This window comes from Phocoena phocoena, chromosome 10 (assembly GCF_963924675.1).
Source record: "Phocoena phocoena chromosome 10, mPhoPho1.1, whole genome shotgun sequence".
NCBI lineage: Eukaryota > Metazoa > Chordata > Mammalia > Artiodactyla > Phocoenidae > Phocoena > Phocoena phocoena.
The window spans coordinates 75,767,551-75,792,015 of record NC_089228.1 but is presented as its reverse complement, the minus strand read 5'-3'; the positions used below and the strand labels follow the sequence as shown (position 1 = coordinate 75,792,015).

Sequence of the window (24,465 nt, the reverse complement as noted above, 5' to 3'; positions counted from 1 at the left end):
ATATCTGACCCAAAGGCCACAACAGAAGCCTTACATTAATTGAAATTTCTACTGTGCTTGAATGTTGAACTCTTGAACACAGTTCTAGTGGAGGAAGACAAAACTTTTCCCCGTTTTCTATATTCTTGTTTATTTTTAGAACCTATTGTTCTCCTCTGACAGAAAAATTCTCCTTCAAGGAGTAGTACCGGTGTACTGGCTATAGTATATCAGTGCTTTCAGTTTATAAAAGATCAAACGTTTTTTCCCTGCTTATACAGAAGCAGTTCAGATCAATTGAAACATGAGATGTAGCAGCTCAAGAATTTAGATATTGTGAGTGAATGCCACAGAGCTTTGGAGGCTGATATCAAGGGAGATATCCATGTGCCCATACAAAGGATCTTGTCAAAGGAAGGACATTAAAGTGCATGAAATAAGGATCGGACTGAGTATGGCATCTCTCCCATTCTTTTGCTCTTTTCTTTTCTTTTTTTTTTTTTTAAAGTTAATTTATTTGGCTGTACCAGGTCTTAGTTCCAGCATGCAGGATCTAGTTCCCTGACCAGGGACTGAACCTGGGCCCTCTGCATTGGGAGCGCGGAGTGTTAACAACTGGACCCCCAGGGAAGTCCCTCTTATGCTCTTTTCTATTACAAGATTACCTTTTCCTTCTTTGAAGACGCTTTTAGTGAACTTCTAACTCAGCATCTCTCTAGCCTCAATACTCACTGCTAGAGCCCATCCCGGACACTTTGCCCAACTTCCTTATAAAATAAGTCTGAGGGCAAAAGCTGCTGTTGAATACTTGGTCTTTTGTATCTGGCTTCTTTCACTTAGTATAATGTTATATTTTGTATGTTGATGTTTTAAGTTAGTTGATTTTCAGATGTTGAACCCCCTTGCATTCCTGAGATAAATTTTTAGTTATGGTGTATAATTCATATAAAACATATGACTTTATATACGTTGCTGGATTCAGTTTGTTAGTACTTTGTTGAGGAATTTTGCATCTATATTAATAAGATATATTGATTTATAGTTTTCTTTCTTGTGATAACTTTGTCTGGTTTTGGTATCAGAATAATTTTGACTTTATAGAATGACTTCAGAAGTATTTCCCTCCTCTTTTATTTTTTGGAAGAGTTTGTGAAGGATTGATGTTAATTCTTCTGTAACCATATGGTAGAATTCACCAGTGAAGTGATCTGGTCCAGAAATTTTCTTCTTTGAGAAGTTTTTGATTAATTCAATCTCTCTACTTGTTACAGGTCTGTCCAGATTATCTATTTCTTCTTTTTTTTAAATTGAGATATAATTGACGTACAATATCCTATTAGTTTTTGATGTACAACATAATGATTTGATATATGTATATATTGTGAAATGGTTACCACAATAAATTTAGTTAACATCCATCACCACACATAGTTACAATTTTTTTCTTGTGATGAGAACTTTTAAGATCTACTATCTTACCAACTTACAAATATATAATACAGTATTATTAACTATAGTCACAATGCTGTACATTACATTAGCAGAAAAATATGGAATGCTTCACAAAGTTTAGTGTCATCCTTGCACAGGGGCCATGTTAATCTTCCCTGTATCTTTGCAATTTTAGTATGTGTGCTGCTGAAGTGAGAACTATATATTTCTTCTTGAGTCAGTTTTGGAGTTTGTGTCTTTTTAGGAGTTTATCCATTTCATGTAGGTTATTTAACTTGTTGGCATACAACTGTTCCTAGTTTTCCCCATAATCTTCTTTATTTCTGTAAGCTCACTAGGAAAACATCTCCCTCATTCTTAATTTTAGTAATTTATGTCCTCTTTCTTTTTCTCTTGGTCAGTGTAGCTAACGGGTTATCAATTTTGTTTTCAAAGAACTAACTGTTGATTTTATTGATTTGTTTGATCTTATTTTTTCTATTGATTTTCTGTTCTCTATTTCATTTATTTCTGTTCTAATCTTTATTATTTATCATTTCTAGCTCCTTATCTATATTCTCTATTTAGTTCTTTAGACATGATTAATTATTTGAATATATTTAAAGTATCTGATTTATAAGTGTTTCTTTAGTAAATCCAATATCTGAGTTTCTTCAGGGATAGTTTGTATTGAGTGCCTTTTCCCTGTGTGGTCTATGTGTTCTTGTTGCATGTCATATTTCATATTTTTTGTCATGTGTCTTACAATTTTTAAATTTTGTCCAATTTAAAGCTGGACATTTAATATAATGTGGTAATTCTGCAAATCAGATTCTCCTCTCTGCTCAGGGTTCCTTATTATTGCTGTTTGTGGTTCTTGCTTGTTTGTTTGTTTACATAAGTAAATTCCAAAAATATTTGATGTTGATAAATGCTATGTGAAAAAGAAAACAGAGCAGATTAGGGAGGATCAAGGGTGCCAGAAATGGGGGGAAAGTGGTAGGTTTAAATAGTTGGATCAGAGTTGGCCTTCCTGGAAAGGTGATATTGAGCAAGGACTTGAAGATGGTTAGGCGTTAGAAAACACATATCTAGAGGAGGAGCTGCTTTGAGTTAGAGACTGCAGGTGTGGCCTCACTGTGTTCTCACAGAATTCTCACAGGCATTAACATTTGGGTCCTATTCAGACTGTGTTTTCAAGCGATTTTCTTTTCTAATTTTGGATTCCCACTGTGAGTATCTGCCCACCAGCAGAAGGTCATTCGAACTTAAAAACAAACAAAAACAAATAAAAATGCATTTAAAATTTTAAACTGGTTGCATTTGGCCCTTTTCACCTTCTTGTGTTAATTTAAGGTAGCATATACAGCACACTTGTTTGTTTTTGTGTTGTTTTTTTTTTTTGCATGTATGTATTGTTTTTGGTTTTTAGTGGCCATTCAGTTTTATTGGACATTTATTTAAAGGAAAAATTAGTAAATTTTTTTCTGTTAATTTACAAGGAATCAGGTTAGTTAACAGAAATGCATCTGCATAGAAACAATTCCTATCTTACATAAAATCATGATTTGTGGATCATAAAAGACACACTACAAAATTTTCACTGGATAAAAGTCAGAAATTTGATTCATGACGTTCAATCCTGTCACTCACTAATTGTGTGATTTTGGATAAAAGAGAAAATTTACTCAGAGTCAAGCAATAACGTTTCTTGACACCACTGTGTTCTGATTTAGCAGCAACCCTGCCTGGGGACAGACCAACACTGTCAAGTGACCAGATGCTATTACCTGGTCACACTAACTTAATGGCTACACTCACCATGCACTGGTGAGAAAAGATTTCATCTCTGCTCATAATTATAAACAAGCATAAAAACTAGCAGAGTGATAAATGAGGCTCAGATCCTGTGATGATGTTCTAGGCAAATTCCATGTTGTTTGCATTATTTTAATTAGTTCAACAGTTTTACTTCATTGCATTTAAACATTTTCATTTATTCTTGAAATCTTCTCTGTAGTCATCTCTTACCCATGTTATAACGTATTCAACTTTTATCCGCTTGGATGTGTCCCAGTACCATCTAGATAACCCATAGCAACATCCTTGGAGGATTCCATCATGGCATATGAAAGACCTGAGTCCCTCCAGCTAACTGAAGAAGCTCACTCTTGCTACCCCTCTGCAGCCTGCCAGGGCTCGATGGCTGATTAGCCAAAGTTGTGTCTGTGGTAGAGCCTTGGTCCTTATGCCACATATCGACCAAAATATTGAAGAAAGAGATCAGTAGCAGAGCCAAGGCCACTACAATGGAGTTATGAATGGAGAAAAGTTATTTTGTTTTAAAAAATTCTCTCCATTCCCATTGCCAGCCGGACAATATGAACCTAATTTGGAGATTTTGGAGGTTCCAGCATACGATACAGGAAATTTCTTACATAGCCTCATTTTCCTCTAATAGCCCAGATTTTTAAAATCCTGGAATAAACTCAGAAGACATTAAATTATGCCAGAGCTTTTCACAAACTACTTCTCATCCATTGACCTTGCAGAATCCATGTAGATTACCTAAGAAAGTGTTTATAATTGAAGGAGATTTCATTGGAAACCCACTCCAAATATATAATTTTCTTGTCTTCTTTTCCCCTTGGCCTTAATGACCAAGATGGTGTCATCTTGGAGCTCACAACTGGTTACTTTCCAATCCGCTAATCCAGGCACAAAGACAAGGGTGAAACTTGGGTGGTTGATATCTGGCCCCGAGAGGTTTCCCAGGAGGCTACATTCCTTCCATTATTTTCTGCCTATATAATACCTGAGGTGTGTCTTATGACACCGTAACCCAGGAGATTTTGTGTGAAGTCATTCTGTCTTCATTTATTGCCTAGCTTCAGCAGGTGGAAGGAGATAGCTCTGATAGCTGTAGATTATTTACAAGCTTAGAGATCGGTCCTGCTCTGGCAGGTCTCATTTTATTAAGTCTTTCACTATCTCACCCCAGTGTAGCACAGTTAACCTGCTTTGCTCATTCTCTACATTTTTCATTCAGACACAGTTCTTTTCTCTGAGTGTTCTGTTGGAGAATTATTCAGGCATTTGGATAATCTTTTTCCCTCTTTAGAAAATAATGAGATAAAGGTATTCAAGCCAGGTCGACATCTCTCCAGAGAACGCAATCCAAAAATTTAGAATTATTATGCAGAGTTTATAAAGAAAGGGTATTTCTAGACCTAAATTGATTTTACCTGTTACTGTTTACCCATTGTTGTCTTTTTGCATCAATATCTCTACCTTTTATTTATTATAAATTGGACTATGTCCTTTATTCCTTGAAAAAAAACCATCATAATTATGAAGCAGGCTTCATTTTATATTCTAGTAGGAGAGGAACTGATAATCTCTTTTTCATATATGAAAGAAATATTTCTGCCAATAACATAGGGTACTATTTTTTTAGAGGAGAATCTTATTTGGTTGTGTTGGTATAGTGGCATTAATCTTTTCTCTAAATGATTGAGTGGGATTTGGTATATTTTTATATGTGCATTGACAGATGGAAGGAAGGGTGGGGAGGGTCAGTCTGTTGATTCTTGACTCTGTCTTCCGTCCATCTTAATAACCTGTTCTGAGCACTATTGTAGTCCTCGGTATCTTTCTCGATTCGTTGTTATAGCTGCCCCTTTCATTCTTGGTCTGTAGTTATGAACATCAGACTGAAGCTGCTAATCAAAGTGTACCTCCGAAAGGTTATTGCTTATAATTTTCAGTAGGTATCAAGCAGAGTGGTTATCGATCCCAGGGGAGGACTCTAAACACTTCTGCTCACTGCATCTTGGTGTCAGAGTTGCCAAGGAAGACACAATGCTGTCAGGCACTGGATGCAACAATACTAAACTCACATAGAGAAGAAAGAGAGTAAGATCAGCTTCAGGAGTGGGTGTCAGTCCCCCATCACCAGGATGTCTCTCTCCCTGTGGGCGACGCAGGGAAATTGGCCACTGCACACCCCTCTCACACCGCAGTGGAAGGAACTCTGTCCCATTTCCTCAGAGGGCAGATGTAACAGTGGGGCTGGACAGGTGCCGTATTCTGCACATACTTTAAGCAGAGACAGAAGAGTACTCTCTGCCCCTGAAACAAGGAAAGATATTCCCACACGAGGTGATGCACCTGGCACAGGCTGTGTAGAGGCTGTGTGGGCCCTTTGTCTCTCGGTGAGGAAGTGCTCCAGGCCCAAGGCTCACCCTTCCGCAGCTGAGTTGGGGCTGAAAGACTGAGCGTGAGACCCGCTTTTCCCAACAATAGGAATATGTGTCTGATCATCACAATTCATCCTAAATCCTTAAGATGCCAAAAAGTCATACCCACCCCTGGAAAAGTCCAAAGAACCAGAGCTGGAAGTTCAGAAATGACGGAGGTGTTTGGAAGAAGCTGGTGACTAGAGAGGGAGAATTGAAGGAGCTGCGACCTGCCAGGCTCCAGCTACAGTCCCTAAAGCCCTAATACCCGTATTCACTGTCCATGGACAGTCTCTAGACTTATTCTCTGCTTTTCCCAGTCTGTATCCACCACAAATACCTTAAGCTGTTTTTAAGTCTTCCTTTCCACTTTCCATCTGTCCTTCCTGTTTATTTAACTGGTATTTCTCTTACATAAAGACACTGAGGACAGGTTGAGGACAGGACCTAGAGGGAGGAAACTATAGCATTTAAAAATATACATATTTTAAAAAAAAACAACATATTTTTAGGGCTTCCCTGGTGGTGCAATGGTTGAGAGTCCGCCTGCCGATGCAGGGGACACGGGTTCGTGCCCTGGTCCGGGAGGATCCCACATGCCATGGAGCGGCTGGGTCCGTGAGCCATGGCTGCTGAGCCTGCGCGTCCGGAGCCTGTGCTCCGCAACGGGAGAGGCCACAGCAGTGAGAGGCCGCAAAAAAAAAAAAAATAAAAAAAAATAAAAGAAAAAAATATATATATACACATATTTTAAAAAAACAATCTAAATAAAGAAAAAGCCATATCATGTTCCTATACGGGAAGGCTTAATATCATGAAAATGCCAACCACTTTCAAATTAATATATATTTAATTAATTATAAGGAATATTCCAATGGTTTTGGTGGGGAGGAAATTAACGAAATGACTTAAATATTTTTTTGAAGAATAAGTGTGATTAGAAATCAAGATTAATCGAAGTGTAAATAGGTAAGGCCATATTTGCCCTACCAGATAGTAAAACTTATTATATAAGTTGCTATAACAAAAGAGTACACGACTGGCACAGGACAAGTAATTGATCATCATGGCCCTTATTTGCTTCCCTTTTGCCCAAAAAAAGCAAATTCAGAATCTTTTCTTTCAAAGGTTAAAAAAAAAAAATTACAGGAAAAAAGTCACTTTTCTATTTTGTTTCATATTCTTGAGGCAAAAGTTTCTAAACTGTCAACATTGGCAATGAGTTAATATTCTAGAAGCCTGCAGTCATTTGGGAGACTATATTTATAGTCAGTTTATAGGGAACGACAGTGAACTAAAAAGCATGTATCTCCACAGCCTAGCATATACTTCATAATCTTTCATCTACTCTCATCTTCTTTCTCTTGATTTTTTAAAAATAAATTTAACTTAATATCTTTCTTACAGAATTTTGTCTCACAGAACATGTTCAGTAGTGGACGTGTACAGTAATGGACATGCATAGTAATAAAGGAAGTTAGTATTTGATAAGGAATAAAACCCAAAGTGTACACCTTTTTTCTCTATCAAAGAAACATTTAGGGGTTCCAGATTAATATGGCAGAGTAGGAAGATCCTGAGCTCACCTCCTCCCATGGACACACCAAAACCACAACTACAAGTAGAATGACTATCTCTGAGAATGACCTGAAGACTAGCAGAACAGATTTTCTACAACTAAGAATGTAAACAGAATGCCATGTCAAGATGGGTAGGAGGGTCAAAGATGCAGTCTAGACAGAACCCATACCCCCAGTGTGGTGACCCACATGTGGGAGGGATAGCACAACTGCAGAGGTGCCCGCTTCACAGTGAGGGGGTCCAAGCCCATGTGGGGATCCTCAGCTTGGGGACCTGCACAGGGAAGATGAGCTCCCATAACATCTGGCTTGGAAGACCAGTGGGGTCTACATTTGGGAGAGCTGGAGGGCTATGGGAAACCGAGACTCTGCTCTTAAAGGGTGCACACACAAACTCACTTACTCTGAGTACCAGCACGGAGGCAGGAGAATGTGAGGGGTACCTGGGTCATATGCTGCAGGAGGTTCCCTGAACAATTTGGGGGTGAGTGCTGGAGGGGTAGGGATCTGGTGGAATTTTCTCCAGGGTTGAAGGCACTGGCCAATGCCATTTTTTTTTTTTTTTTTTTTTACCTCTCCTTCCACCATCTGGCCCAGTACTGGCAGGCAACATTTCTGTCACTCTCCATCAACTAGCTAACACCATGTGCCCCACGCCAGCGTTCTCCTGAGCACCCACCGTGCCCATCCCACCCTCCCCAGCCAGCCCCTTCAAAGCGGCCCCTGCCCCACCTGGCAAGTGGCCTCAGCTGGCCCCCGGCAACTGTATAAAGTGGCTCCAACTCTGGGGGGCGGGGGGGCACCCTGCATGCCATGAACCCACAGCAGTCACAGCAGAGCCACACAGCCAGCAGGGCACAGTTGCAATCCAACCACACAGGAGGATGTGCACAGCACACATGTGGGACATCCCAGGAGCACCTGGCTCTAGTGGCCAAGAGGGATTGCACCCCTGTGCCCCACGGAACACCTTATATATAAGCCTGCTGTTTCAAGAACAGGAGATATAGCTGATCTACTTAATGCATAGAAATAGACACAGAGGGTTAGGCAAATGAAAAGATAAAGGAATATCTTCCAAACAAAAGAAAAAGATAAAAACCTCAGAAAAAGAACTAAATGAAACAAAGATAGCAATTTACCAGATAAAGAGTTCAAAATTATAGTCATAAAAATGTTCACCAAAGTTGGGAGAAGAATGGATGAACTCAGTGAAACCTTGAAAAGGCAAATAGAAGATACGAAAAAAGACCCAATCAGAACTGAAGAATACAATAACTGAAATAAAACATACACTAGAGGGAATCAGCAGCAGATTAGAGGAGGCAGAAGAATGGATCAGCAATCTGGAAGACAGGGTAGTGGAAATCACCCAATCAGAACAGCAAAAAGAATAAAAACCAATGAGGAAGGCTTCCCTGGTGGCGCAGTGGTTGAGAATCTGCCTGCTATTGCAGGGGACACGGGTTCGAGCCCTGCTCTGGGAGGATCCCACATGCTGTGGAGCAACTAGGCCCGTGAGCCACAACTACTGAGCCTGCGCGTCTGGAGCCTGTGCTCCGCAACAAGAGAGGCCGCGATAGTGAGAGGCCTGTGCACCACGATGAAGAGTGGTCCCCGCTTGCCACAACTAGAGAAAGCCCTCGCACAGAAACGAAGACCCAACACAGCAACATCTTTAAAAAAAAAAAAAAAAAAAAAGAAATGAGGATAGTTTAAGAGATCTCTGGGACAACTACAAGCATACTAACATTTACATTATAGGGGTCACAGAGGAGAAGAGAGAGAGAAAGGGACAGAAAACCTATTTGAAGAAATAATGGCTGCAAACTTCCCTAACCTGGTGGAGGGAACAGACAGACAAGTCCAGGAAGCAGAAAGAGTTCCAAACAAGATGAACCAAAGACACCCACACCTAGACACATTATAATTAAAATGTCAAAAGTTAAAGACAGAGAGAGAATCTTAAAAGATTCACAATATTTCTTTTCACATTTAAAAGAATATTGCAGAAAGGGGTTTATTGCTGTCTCCTTTTGGGAGACAAGTCACCAAACTAATTTTCATCTTACTAAAAATTTCCAGAAATTTGTAACCAGTACATTCCCATTGCCTATAAATAACTGTTATAGGATCATTGGACATATAAAATGTATTGTAAATGATATTATCTACTTCAGGACATTTTATCCTTTCTTACTCTTTCTGAGATGTGCTAACCTTTTCCAGTGAATGTAGGTTTCTTCTTAGAAGAAAACAGCAGTTTTGTAAATATATGAAAATATCTCTGGAATAGAGATATAATTTTTAATTGAATATTTGAACATCACTTATCATATTCAAAATTTTTTTAATTCCTGAAATGAAGGAAAAGATGTAAGATACTTCTTTTATATTCCTCTGGAATACTGTAAATTCTTTATTTACTATTTCTCTTTAGCTTCGTCTCTGTTCTTTAAAAACTGACTTTGTTTTTCAGGAGCTTATCTTGAGGTCTGTGCTTGAGAAAATACGCCAGAAAACTAGCTTCCTACTGTTATTCTGTGTCAGCAATTGATGTCTCTGCTTCATTGCTTTTTAAGAGAAATCATAGAAATGCTGGACTTTTTCAAAGCTGTTGCATCATTTCCCCAAATAACAGTATAAACACCAACTTTTGTAATCTGATATTGCCTTTTAGCAAAATTATTATAAAATTTGGAAAGCAAATTTCATGACCAAATTTTGGTAGGAATCATTGTTTAAGGTTATTACGTCAGATTCTTTATTTTTCAGCCTTTATCGCATGCATTTTTTATCCCAGTTCACTGTCCTTCATGTGTACTATGACCTTTTGCACACACCTTAATTTTAAACATTTTAAATAAGCTGTTCTGTGAATATGAAAGACAACGTCTGTGAAGGAAGACAACTTCACAGTATAGAACAGCAAACAGAACTGAGAATCCCTGCTTTCAAAAGTAAAGAAAGAGGTGGTAGAATGTGTAGGGATGCACTCTTTAAATTTCAGTGGAGTATATTCTTTGCTTCACTTCTCTGTGTGTCCCTTGGTAGACATACACCTGTCTTTCATTTGTGGGGAAGCACAGGGCCTCCTCAGTATTCATCCCCACCTTCTGATTCAATCTCCTCAGAATTATGTCTCCAAGGGTATGAATGACTCGGCAAATGCCTGTCATTCTCCTTTTTTTTCGCAAAACATGGGTTGTTTTCCCAAAATAATTAGTTAAATCTTGATATAATGTTCCTTCAGGACTATAGGAACAGAAATTTTGTATTTTATGTATTTATTTACTGAATAAATGTGTGTGTGTGTGTGTGTGTGTGTGTGAAGGGGAGGGAGCTTGAAATATGAAGAAGACAGAGGAGTCATCTCTCAACAAAGGACCTGCTTTAGTGATCCTGTTTGATTCATGTTCCTTTTTTTTTTAGGTCCAAGAAATCATATTTTTATAATAAATTTTGGAATTTAAGTTACTTTTCTCTCTGCCTGGGTGAGTGCTACTCATCCTTCCAGGCTTAGCTGAAACTCCAGCCCTAGGCAAGAGGGAATGAATGCCACTGAGACTCAAATCCTCTCTTATGAAACTTATATTATAGTTATTTGTATCCAGATATTATTTTGTGTCCTTATGTCCAAGCTCCTTTAAAACAGTGACTGTGTCTTTCTTATTCGTTTCTCCTCTTAGGGGAGGTGCTGGGACCCAGGGAGCAAGGGTAAGGGCTTTTAGTGTAGACAGACATAGGTTTGAAGGCTGCTCTGACACTTTCAAGCTTCTCCTTGGACACATGATAACTTGATAGTCGGCAGATTGTGACGAGGAATAAATGAAGTGGTCCAACATATTGGTGACATTAGATGGTCAATAAATTAGTATTATTCTCTTCCTATCTCTTACAGCACCTATGCTTGGGCTAACATGTAACAGATATGAAGCAAGTATATATTGAGTGAATAAATGGTTGAAGTAGTAGAATTTTAATCTATTATATATCCTTAACAAATATAAATTACAGTTACTGTGTTCTAACATGCTTGTCATCATATCTGCGGAAACCCCAAACTATACAGAATATTTTAGAAACATTCTTTGCTATTTCTGAACTCAAGACTCATCCTTTCTTTTATTTGGTTTCAAATATCCTATGATCTGGTTTGACTTTTTTTTTTTTTTGGTACACGGGCCTCTCACTGTTGTGGCCTCTCCTGTTGCGGAGCACAGGCTCCGGACGCACAGCCTCAGCGGCCATTGCTTACGGGCCCAGCCGCTCCGCGGCATGTGGGATCTTCCCCGAGTGGGGCATGAACCCGTGTCCCCTGCATCGGCAGGCGGACTCTCAACCACTGTGCCACCAGGGAAGCCCCTGGTTTGACTTTTATTGCATTTGTGCCAAGAATTAAACAGATGGCTTCTGAATTTTACCCCAAATCACCCATGGTTTCTTCCCTGGCTGCCTTTTGTACTGGTCCCCATCTCCATTAGGCCCTAGCCCTTTTGATGATTACCTTGGCATTCTTCCAAGTGGAGCCTTCTAATTTTAGAGTCAAAACACTGGAAGAACAAACCACAGATGTGCATTGAAATATGTACAGTATGGGTACAGAGCCATTTCTAAGAGTTATAATAAGAAAGGTCTTTAACCTAAAGATGTTGTTTGAAAACAACATCTTCTTTTTCTTTGTCTAGTCTGAGAATACTACCTTATTTTTCCTACATCACACTGGGACTTGAGAAACTAAAAATATTTTTTCAAAACATTTATTTTCCAAGTGTAGTCCACATCTCTTCTACATTTGTAGGTCATAATAGATTTTGTTTTCAACTCAGAACAAGCTTTTGTTTATTGTATAATACAAAACATTTTTTTGAACTTTATAATTCAATCAGTCTCCTAAGAATAATTCATAAAAAACTTTTATTCCAAAAGAAAGTCAGAAACTTCACTATTACCAGAGTCCAAACTTTTTCAAGGCCAGAATTATGCCTGTCTCATAATAGGTTGGTCACTTTGGAGTCACACAGATCTGATTTCAAACACAAAATCTGACCCATGGTAGTCATTTATCCGTGATCAATTAGAGAAATATTTATTTTCTGTATCCTATAGCTTCAGTAAAGTAAAATACAAAAAATAAGTAGAGGGATTGTTTGGTGAATTTGTCTAATGTAGATGCTCTAAATAGATTTTTAAAGAGAAAAACCTTTTTTAAAGTAAGATTTAGAATGTGAAGTGTAGGTTACTGCTAATTTATTTGTAATGTCCATTCGGCAAGGGCCCTCATTTGCTGGGGTCACCTTGGTTTCCAAGATAAAGGTGAAATTGGTCTGAACTCCCTCCCAGAGTTCTAGGGATCTTTGGAGGGAGAAGTGATGGAGGCAGCCAGAAGTGGAGGCCTGTGCCTCTCGGAGTTTCTCTTGACTTCCAGTCTCGCATTTCCTGATTTCTCCACTTCCGCTATTTTCTCTTCTGCAGTTCTGCCTCTTTTCCATACTGCATTGCTTCCTGGACATACCCAGATCTTTATTTCCCCAAGTGTTAACTTAAAGTATGTGTTAGCTGACTTTATTAAAATATTAAAAAATATAGGACAAGGAAAGGGAAAATTACACAGTAGCCAGAAACAACTTAAAATTGAGTATATGACATAAAGTTGAATTTTCTGTTCTTAAAAGTCCCATCTGGGGCTTCCCTGGTGGCGCAGTGGTTGAGGGTCCGCCTGCCGATGCAGGGGACGTGGGTTCGTGCCCCGGTCCGGGAGGATCCCGCATGCCGTGGAGCGGCTGGGCCCGTGAGCCATGGCCGCTGGGCCTGCGCGTCCGGAGCCTGTGCTCCGCGGCGGGAGAGGCCACAACGGTGAGAGGCCCGCATACCGCAAAAAAAAAAAAAAAAAAAAAAAAAAAAAAAAAAAAAAGTCCCATCTGCCATTTCTCCCTTGGAGAGTTTTCCTTAGTTTTCTAATAGGTTGTCGGTCACCTGCCATGTAGACAATGGTCTTCTTTTTCTTTTTTTTTTTCACTCAAGTACACTCTAAAAGAAACTCAGATCCCCTCACACATTTTTAAGTTGTCTTCTAAAATTTGTTATCCTGCATTTCAATACCTTCCCTGCTTTTAAGTATCTTCAAATATTTTATATCTCATAGAACGGTTTCCTTGCCTGCATGGTGTACCTGTTAACTGTGTGTTTATTTCTCACATCCTAGACTGAGTGTATTGCGAGAATGCCTTCATTGTTGTAACCCTGGTGGAGCCTGACTCAACTCCTGCCTCTTGCTCAGTGCTCAAAAATCTGTCAAGTTTAATGGAGTGTATAGATGCCCCTATGGGAATTAATAGACCCAGAGCTCAAAAACCCTAGTTCCCAGACTCCACTAACGAGAAACATTTGCTTCTGACGCCTCAGGAATTCCACCTGTACTGACAGAGGTTTCCCAGGCAGCACCCACCCAACCCTCTTCTGCAGGATGGGCTGGCTTTAGGACAAGCCTCATCCAGAGTCAAAGAGAAATGTGGCTGGAGACCCACATTCCATTCTCATCCACTCATGCCCAGTACAGTTGGGGGGAAAATGTGAAAGTTGACTTAAACTGACCATGTTGTTGACTTTTATCAAGCAAATACTGTCAAAATTGAAAGCTGAGTTGTTTAATTTTCAAAATGTAAACATTTTACTTGAAATATCACTAATTAAACTGTCTCATTTGACTGAAGGCCCTGACCGTATGTTGGTCCATAGAAAGATCAACCGCAATCCTTTTCCACGTGACTTCAATCTAAATATTAGCTAAGGTATGCAGCTTACAGTAGGAATGTTTGATGTACCTGTGTTTAGAGATCTCATCATTCCAGATGAAATACATGTGTCCCATCACCCCTTTCCTAATATTCTTTTTGGGCTTTCTGAAATGTATGATTAAAAAGCAAAAGCAAAAACAAAAATAAATCAGCAGGGAAGAGATAGAAGTAGTAAGTCAGGTGGCTTCTCAGATCTCTTACTTCGTACTTTTGACGCCAATCTTTTATTGCTCTTTCCTTAAGTGGAATGAGAATTTGGACAAGAAACAATGAAATGAGTAAAAATTGAACATCTTTCTGACAGGGACTATCTTAGTCATCTGATAGCCACAGGACTGTGAGAACCAAGGTTGGATACCAATCCATTACATTACAGTAATCAACATTGGTTTAGTTTTATATGCCATACATTTTATCTTGGTAAGAAGAAAATGATGAAAAGAGTCAATAACTTACTAAACTTGGTATGCAAAAGTAATAATAATATTAACACCTGATCTCAGAGACAGTATTTAACTTACATAGCTTACATAAAATCATTTTCTGGCCTCTTTAAGTCCATCTTTTTTTTTTTTTTAATTCTCTTTCCAGGTAAAGATAAGATTAAAGTGTCTGAGGATGACTTGAAGAAACTCCCTCTAATCAAATGGTGTATTTTGGAAACCATTCGTTTAAGAGCCCCTGGTGTCATTACTAGAAAAGTGCTGAAGCCAGTTAAAATTTTGGTGAGCATTGGTTTTGTTTTAAAATAATGAACCTTCTGGGGAAGAAAAGTAGCTATTTTGCCCATTTATGATTAGATAATTTCTTAAGTTCCATGAAGTACTCTGTGACCCTAGAATAGGTTAGTAATAAGATTTGGGCAGCACCAGTTTGTTAATATAGATATCTATCTATTGGCAGCTATTTTAGCTAAAACATAAGCCTTTCATAATCATTTTGGCTATGTGATTCTATATCAGAATTAGTATAGTCCTATTTCAGTCGGGCAGGAGGGTCGGATAGCGTTTCCTCTGCTGAATCAACCAATGAGTATTCCTGAGTTGGAATAGGTTGGGGAATTGAGTGTGTGAGGGAAGTCCTTTAGGATAACTGGAAGACAGTTCAGACCACAGATCACAGATACCGGAACAGATAGCAGGAATGCCATGGGTAATAGAAACTGATATTAGGAATTAGTGACTGAGTGAGGTCCGCTCTGTGGGCAAAGTAGGAGAATATTCTCAAGTGCACCATGAAAGGTATGTGCATATGGCAACCGTTCAGTTCAATATTTGGTGAATCATTCAGGCGGAACAAAAAAAATTATTTTCTAAAGGAATGATTCGGGACCTAAATTATCCAGATAGATTATAATTAGTCAGCCCTCCGCTCTTGTTCGCTTTTTTCCCCCATGGCTTAAGAGTGCTTGGATTAAAATCAAGACAATTTTGTAGTAATAGAATTCAAAAGAGACAAAAAAATCCAAATTTGATACAAGTTGCAACTTGCTAAATCCAAAAGAACCATAGTTTATTTAACTGATCTTATGTAGATTGTAGCATTCAGTTTCAGCGGGATTTTAACAGTTTTTGCTTTTAAATAATCAAATTATCAATTACTTTAAAACTATGACTGTAAGAGAATATATATATTTAAATATTTATAAATTTAAATATATATAAATTTATATATGTAGTAAAAGAATATATATATTCTGTATTGAGAGGAAATAGTCAACTTGGTTCAATTAAGTAGAGCAATGTGTTTATTACTTTGAATATTACTATAATTGTTACTGAACTTTTAGTAAGCCTTATTTATATTCTGGGTAGTAGGAAATTAGCTGAAATGCAGAATAGTTATTTGACAAATAAGTGAGCATTTTGATTGTTATTTTAAGCATATAGATACTATACAAGTTTTGTTAGATTAATACCTAAGTATTTCCGTTATTCTGGAGCTTTTGGAAATGGTATTTTTTATTTTTATTCTTTTATTTATTTATTTTAATAAAGTGGGCTTTTCTTTTCTATTTATTTATTTATTTATTTATTTTCTATTTGGCTGCGTTTGGGTCTTTGTTGCTGTGCGTGGGCTTTCTCTAGCTGTGGCGAGCGGGGGCTACTCTCCGTTGCGGTGAGCAGGCTTCTCATTGCGGTGGCTTCTCTTGTTGCAGAGCACGGGCTCTAGGCGCACGGGCTTCAGTAGTTGCGGCACACGGGTTCAGTAGTTGTGGCTCGCGGACTCTAGAGCACAGGCCCAGTAGTTGTGGCACACAGGCTTGGTTGCTCTGTGGCATGTGGGATCCTCCCGGACCAGGGTTTGAACCCGTGTGCCCTGCATTGGCAGGCGGATTCCCAACCACTGCCCCACCAGGAAAGCCCTGTAAATGGCATTTTTAAAAACTTTGATTCTCCATTATACATTACTTGTCTGTAGGAATATAGTTGATTTTTGTGTGTTGACCTTGTATCTGCAATGTTGTGACATCAATATAGAAACCTAAGTTTCATTACAGTGTAAATCTGTCATTGAAAAATTTTTTTATACATTATTCTTCACATTTCTTGCATCTATGGAGTTTTCACATTTATTTCAAGGCCACATTAATAGTACATTGAGTTGATAGCTTAAATATTTAATTATTTCCTGACTCTTGAGAGTTTAGGTAGTTTTGTTTTTAATATGGTAATTATTTGTATCTTTTTGCCTAGTACATTTTCTTTTTTAAGGATTATCATTGAATTATGTTTTCGTAGTGGATTACTGGTCCAAGGGTATGAACACATTTATGATTCACTGCCTAAAATCCTTTTACAAAACTGGGCTATTTTATAGGTCCAACACCTATGGATTCCCAATAAAAAAATCTTAATTAAAAATAATAGATATCCAAAACAATTTAATAAATTATTTTAAAAATTCATAGTCTCTTACTTCTACCTCCTCACACCCACATGTTCTTCCTAGAGGACATGAGGCTCAGAAGCATCCAAGGTGCCTTCCAAGCCCTCGCAGCTGCAGTTATGCCTCTCTCAGTGGTAGAGCAACCCCACAATCACGTACTCAGGCTGCTATCATCCCAGGATGTTCCAGCATTTCCTTTCATTATTTTTCACATCTCTTTTTAATATTTGTAAAAGGTGCAGTGTTTCCTGTACCTGCTATTTCTTCTGTACACAAAATAAACACTGCCTTTCCTCTTAGGAGGCCCAAACTAATCACTGTTATGTTCACCCTACAGAGTTGAGACTTTAAAATTAATAAATGGAACAGGTTTTTTTTTCTTATTACACAAGCAAAGCATGGTAATTAGGGGGAAAAAAAAAACCATAAAAAGAAGCTAAAGGAAGAAATTAAAAATTGCTTAGAATCTTGCAAGTTAGAGATAACCACTATGAACATTTGGTATTATTATAATTTCAGAATTTTTTTCTGTAATATGTGCATTAAAAAATAAATTGGGGTCACACAAAGCTAGTTTTCTCACAACCTGCTTTTATTTTATTTAATAATAGATCCCAAATAGTTTTCTGTATCAATAAAAGACATCTACATCATTTTGAATTACAGCGTAATCTAATATATGGATATCAAATAAATTTTAAAATCTGTTCAATGTTCTTGAATATGTACGTGGCTTCCATTCTTTCACTATTATAAATAGTGCAAAGATTAACATTCCTGTAGCTAAATATTTGTGCACTGATTATTTCCTTAGTATAAATTCATATGACTTGGTTCTTTTAAACTTCAAGTATTTTCTAAAACAGGTGAAATGTCTTTGCTGAACATATTAATATGTTCCCAGGAATTTGGATCATAAAAATCATTTCAGATGGGATTATCTATATTTTGACCAGTTGGACAACAGGTCAAGATTCTTTGCTATGAATGCTAGAAGTATTCTCCACTGCTCTTTCCTAATGGAATCTGAACAGGATATTTATTACAGTCTGAACAGAATATTTAGTTTTGCTCCTATAATCATTCCTTTCTATATTTTTTTGGGATAGGTGAGAATGGACAAACTCTGGTTTCTTTGGTTTACTGTATTCCTTCCTTCTCTTTATTATCAGTATTATCAGTATTTACTATCAGTATTTACTGTATTAGAAACTAAAGCTGAGAAATTGTTAAAATATTTATTTAATAATTCATTTAAAAAATAATAAGAAACCTAATACATATTAAAATAATTGTGTGGGTTTTTTTTTTAAGATTTTTTTTTGATGTGGACCATTTTTAAAGTCTTTATTGAATTTGTTACAATATTGCTTCTGTTTTATGTTTTGGTTTTTTGGAGCGAGGCAGGTGGGATCTTAGCTCACCGACCAGGGATTGAACCCACATGCCCTGCATTGGAAGGCAAAGTCTTAACCACTGGACCACCAGGGAAGTCCCCAGATAGTGTGGTTTTATGAAACATAACTATATTTTTCAAAACACAAAAAATATAGAAGAACAGCATCATTTTAAGTGTTTGCAAATCTCTCTGATGCCTTTTGCTAATAGAGAAATCTGAATTCCCATATATGTGTCTGCATTCAGTTGTTGTGATATATTGTTTCCTATTAATGGAAATGAAGAAGATTCAGCCTCTCATAGACATGTAACCAAAAAAGGAAGGAGTGTTTTATTAGCCTTTTCAGATATTTCTGTGGCTATTCTTTGATACTACACTAAAACTCAACAGAGGTACTTTCTTAAAAGTTTGTTGCAATCTGAAAATATATTAATGAATTTTTTGTACTCAGTTACATTAAAATCCATTGGTCTATCCTATACTTTGAATGAGTCTTTTACCCAGGAATGGTTTTTGATCTGGCAGATTCTCTGAAAATGTCTTGGGACTCCCAGAAGACCATAAGCCACCTTTGAAAGCCACTGTCGTGGAGAGAAGAGGGCTTCTTACGTCTAGGATTAATCAATGAAACCACAAAGCAGATGAACAGACTGTACCATATCAAAATTTAACATGTCCTATTTTTTAAAGTATAACCTAAATTAAATGTCAGCCAAAAATTAAGAATAAATGTCAGTATAAGTACAATTCAAGGGTTAATAATTTTAATATTTAATGAATTCACAGATCCATAAGTAAAGGACTAATATATATATAGATAAATGAGGATAGGACATGAGCACAAAAGTTTTATAGAAGAAAATAACAACATGGAAAATACTCAGCAAAGACACAAACTTTTAAGCAGCAATCAAAAAAAGCTTATTTAAAATGTCAGATTAAAATAAATAAATAAATAAATAAAATAAAATAAAATGTCAGATTAGCAGATGAGAGGGCAATGAAATTGATTCTCTCATATATTTAGTTAGAAACATATCTTGCTACAAAATTTGAGGAAACAGTTGAGCAACATGTATTAATAGCCTTAGATGTTCAGAAGATGTAGGACATGTATATTCCTATGTCTTCTGAACATATATGTTAAAAGATTTTATATGAACAATGCTTTGTGGAAGAAGATGTTTGGGATGGCATTATTTATTATAGCAAAAATAGTAGAGAATGATTGATTAAGAAGCCACTGGAGAGAAAATTATTTTAAATGAGTATACATACAATATAAAAATAATACTTATGCTGTAATATCAAGTGAACAATGTAAGAGTCAAAAACTATTCAGTAGGATAAAAACAGTATGTATATACTAGGTATTTATATGTAAACAATATCAGTATATATGAACAACAAACTATATTTTAAAACAACAATAAAAAAACCACAAAGCTAAACTACTGTTATTAGGTAAAAGTACTGGAGGGAAGTCTAGCCAACTGATAACTGTCTTGTTGCCAGCTCTCTTGTTTTCTTTTCCAGTTTTTTCTATTTTTCTGAATTTTCCAAAATGTCTAGAAAGCAGTTTTTATTACACAAAAGAATATACTTTTAATTTTTAAAGTACTTTTTTTTTTTTTTTTAAGCAACTAACACCAACCAAGCTCCTGGCCAAGAGCTAGAGAGAAAGAATGTGCTTTGGGGCTCCTCTGATGGATGCTTTGCCTTTACAGGGCTCCTCTTTTCTTGAAGTAAGAGTCTGCATTCCTTGCACCCACTTTGGTCTTAGCATCCTTCTTGAGTTACAACAGAGAATCCTTCTTCTCTTCCCTCTTCAAGAAAAGCCAGTCTCCGGTCTAGCAAATGAAGTTCATCTGGCCTCACAGCATCCCTGTGGGGTGGACTGGCCAAGTTCACTTCTGTCTACCTGACAGGTGTCATTATTGCCAACACAGGGAAGCTGTGACTTCCACTTCCTAGTGATCTATGCCCTGGTCCTCTGACTGTTTTGCCTCCCTCTTGATCTTTCTCTTCATGTGCCATGTTAACAATGACAGGACCGTCTGGCCCAGACATAACGATGTCCGTTTGCTCAGAGGATTCCTTTGATACAACCAGCTCTCACACCCTTTTCTGCCACTCACCCGCCTGGCATTTGCTGCTGCACCAGGAACTTCTGTCTGGTCTCCTCCCTGGTGCTAGTGTGAATGCTCTTCCCGAGGCCGCCTTTGAAGTCTTCCTCTGCCACCCTGCTTTGTAGGCTGCAGCAGTCAGCATCTCCACATCACGATCCTAGGTCAGCAGCCACTGAAGAGGGCTGTGGGGAGGGTGGGGGGAGGGGCAGGGCAGCAGCTGCCCTGACTGGATGCCCGGCCCAGGGCTGCCCCCAGACATATCACGGCCCTCCCCAGCTGATTTCAGAGCCAATCATGACCCCTCTAGCCTCAGTTCCAGCAGAGGTAGAACAAACACACAAGACTGGGATCTCACAGGTCTTTTCCACTTTAAAAATGCTAAGAGGGCATGAGCAAAAGTCTCCATCTCTTCCTATCTTGACCTGACTCTCTCCAGCAATCCTGGCACTGAAATTACCAAACTCAAGCAATACTCAGCAACCATCGGAGTCAACAGGGGTTCTCTTGGGTTAAAAAACGATGGCCCCTCCCCATACTCCATTCCCTGCTCACATAAAAAGACATGTTTTCAATTGGAACATGCTACTGTTGTAGATACGTCAACTTAAAGTAAGTGTTTTGCAGATATCTTGAGGACGCTTCAAAATTACGCAGGATTAAACAGATGTGGCTTCTGATGCTTGGCAAAGGGAGTTACTAATAAAACGTCTTCACCTCAGTAGAGATGGTAGCTCTCTAGCGATCTCACAAAGGCAAAGAGCGATCTCTTTGTCCTCTGGTTCCTGAGCAAGGCGATGTAAAGATGATTTTGTGAAATAGTTTTTAGTCCTTGGTATAGTTTATATATCATGAAAAGCTATTATAATGTGAATGGAGAAGGATCACGCAGACTCTGCTGCTTGAGGAAACATACTGTTTATCATCAGTTTCACAACCACTGAGACCTCAAATGTGAAACCAACCCAATAAGCCCACAACACTTGCTTTGTCCTATGTCTTCCTAAGCAGTTGTCTTCAACTTCTTTCTGCCCTAACAGCTGCTGCTAGAGTGAAACAAACAGAATCCACTGCCCCTGCCCTGCCACTGCCATCCACATCCCCAAAGACAGAACATCCGCTGCCCCTGTTCTCAGGGCCAGTATGGCCAGTGTCCAGTCTCAGAGTTAGTTTTTTCTGTTCTAGAACCTGGGAATCCACTGTGGTTTCCATCATCAAGACCACTTGCTGCAAACTCCAATATCAAACATCAAAAGCTGCATTACAGTGGACTTAGACCAGTGTCTAAAATTTTCACATGTATCTCTATCTTCCTCCATGTAACCAAAGATATATGTATGTATAACTGATCTTCAGAATTAGAAATCAGTAATTGCCTACGTTGGAGAATAGAAATGATCCATCTAGGAAAGGGATTTTCTCACCATTGATTATACGATGTGTATGTCTTCTCTCTAATATGGTAATATGGTTGTAGGATTATTTTTAATGACCCAAGCTCTCATTAAAGCAGATCTCCAAACATGACTTGGAACCATTTTTCTGTTATAGAATTATACCGTTCCTTCTGGTGACTTGTTGATGTTGTCTCCATTTTGGCTACATAGAAATCCAAAGTATTTTCCTGAACCTGACCTGTTCAAACCTGTAAGTTGTCTCTTTCAGTATACATTGTCCTTGGATTTCCGCCAGGAGTATGAATTCATAAATTAACTAGGCCTATATCATTAAGCAGCCATATTTCTCCGGTAACTAAGGCTACAAATCACAGACTAGATTTGTAATATAGATGTCATAACATTTACAAATCAGATAGAAAAGTTTTTGGAATAAGCTTCACCAACTTTAAAATACATTTTTGTCTGAAACCAGCAGGACATGTTAAAAGTAAATATGCTTGGTTCTGATAGAAGCCATATTAAAATATGCTTGGTTCCGATAGAAGCCATATTAAAATATGCTTGGTTCCGATAGAAGCCATATTAAAATATGCTTGGTCCTGATAAAAGCCATATTTCATGTTCTTTAGACAATTGCTTCTGTTACTGGTTTCTAAGGAGTACAAAACTAAAAATGAAGCAAATTAAAACTGTGTTCTGCTATTTCTTAGAACTGGGGAGAGTTACAGGGCTAAACAAACTCGTAAGAGGTCGTTTAGTCCATTCTCTGCCTTTAGGTAAAACTGTCAGAAATGGCATCCAGATGAATGAATTCTGCAGACCAAGCTTTCTCCAACAGGGAGGGCTGTCAGTGCCTCATTACTAAGTTTATTACCAAGGGCAATTTTATGATGGAGCCTGAGGCCTTATTATAAATATTCTTCCTCTTCTGAGGTCAGTTCTGTGGTTGATTTACATTATCATTTACATTTACCACTTAACAAAGTTCTTTTTAAACCTTTTTATTTATTAGTTCCCATTCCAAAAACATAATTGTGGCTGATATTAATAACAGGTTGGAAAAAATTACCAACAACCCTGCAACTTTATATGCAAGGATTAGCTGTACAAGATCATTTTTAGCCTAGAGAAATAAAGTTAAGCTTATTTATATAAGACTAATTTAGAAAAAAAATGCTTTCTTCCCACAGGAACGTTGGAAAAAGGCAAATTTAGAGAAGCATGCTTTCTTGGACTGCTTCATGGCATTTGGGAGTGGGAAGTACCAGTGTCCTGGAAGGTCAGTGCGACAGCTGGGGCACATTTATCCAGAAAGTCTGCAGAAAGACGAGGGCTTGGAGGGGGAAAGCTTTGGTTTAATCCCTCTTTTCTCTATTATCAAAACTACAGGGAAATCTAGGAGACCACATTCTGTTTGATTGGCCCTCACATTGTGCGATGTCTTTGTGGGAATGTCTGCAGTGGCTTCTGATAGGAGACCTTGTGAGAATATTATAGTTGCAGCTGCCAGATGAAAGCTGGGTTTGTGTTTCAAATGCTCAGCTTTCCTATAAGGATAATTTGAAGTGGTTTGAGTTCTACCTTTTTTAAAGATATAGATAGAAGAATAATATTTCTTGAACAACAACATTAGCAGAGACATTTGCTGGGATTACAGAACATCTTTCACTTCGAGCATGACAGCAGCTTACTGGGTGGTTTTTCTTTATTGAATTCGTTTGGTTCTATAAAAAGTTGCCTTTGATATCTTTTTGAGTTAAATTAATGTGGCACCCAGGCCTCCTCTTCAATGTGGTGCCCTGTTCTAGTGCAAATTATTTACTGTTTATTTCTTCAAAAAGAAACCTTTCTGAACATCTCACCTGTGCCAGGCCCTCTGCTAGGCATTAGGGATAGAGCACTGAGGAAGATGGACATGGTCCCTGACCTCATAAAACTTACAGCCTACATGAAATAAATCCCATTTCCTTGTTGGTGATGGTTCTGTTGGAGAAATGTTGGTACCTATTTGTAACAAAGTCTCACTCACTGAACATACAAATCCTTTAAAAATTCTATATTCGAAATATTGTAGTTTCTTAAGGCAATTGTCTTTGTTGTTTGAACATAATTACCAATCCATATTTGCAATTGTGACCTACTCAATAGCATCCTTTCAACTCCTCCTTTGTTTTATGTTTCATAATATCAACTTGCTTTTCATAATTGACACCTCCCCCAAAATGGTTTTAATTACCCTTAGCCAACCATGGAAATTCTATCTTCCTTCTTAGAAGTTATTCTAGAAGCTGAGGGGTAAGCAGATTTGTGCCTGGTGTTTCCCTGGAGACAACTATTCGTCCTGGAGTAGGTCCTTGACTTAAACTGGCCAATCAGACTGAAAGGAGAGACTTTCTTCTTTCACGGTTAGGGAAAGTATATACTGTCCTCTCCCATTGGGAGTGAACAAGCAAGCAGGTAGGTAACTCCAGTTGTTGCCAAGAGCAGGTTCAAGAGGAATAAGCTTTAGGGTGGTTTGGAGTCTGTGGACACAGAGTAGAGATATGTGAAGAGCTTGGTCCATGAGATGTCACGTGCCACTGAATCATCAGTTTTGAGGAGCTACTCTACTTCCGGTTATGTCAGA

The 24,465-nt window shown here is 38.0% G+C and overlaps 1 protein-coding gene and 1 non-coding gene across 2 annotated transcripts in view; one reads left to right on the top strand and one right to left on the bottom strand.

Moving 5' to 3' along the window:
- CYP39A1 (cytochrome P450 family 39 subfamily A member 1) overlaps nucleotides 1-24,465 on the top strand; it is a 68,083-nt gene that overhangs the window by 27,987 nt on the left and 15,631 nt on the right. The window contains exons 8-10 of the mRNA XM_065885661.1: nucleotides 14,617-14,750; nucleotides 21,991-22,086; nucleotides 23,030-23,118. Of these exons, the coding sequence (XP_065741733.1) occupies nucleotides 14,617-14,750; nucleotides 21,991-22,086; nucleotides 23,030-23,118 (319 nt within the window). The remainder of the gene's footprint in view (nucleotides 1-14,616; nucleotides 14,751-21,990; nucleotides 22,087-23,029; nucleotides 23,119-24,465) is intronic.
- LOC136130142 (U6 spliceosomal RNA) lies at nucleotides 1,524-1,630 on the bottom strand. The gene has a single exon (XR_010656332.1). It is a non-coding gene; the product is annotated as a U6 spliceosomal RNA (small nuclear RNA).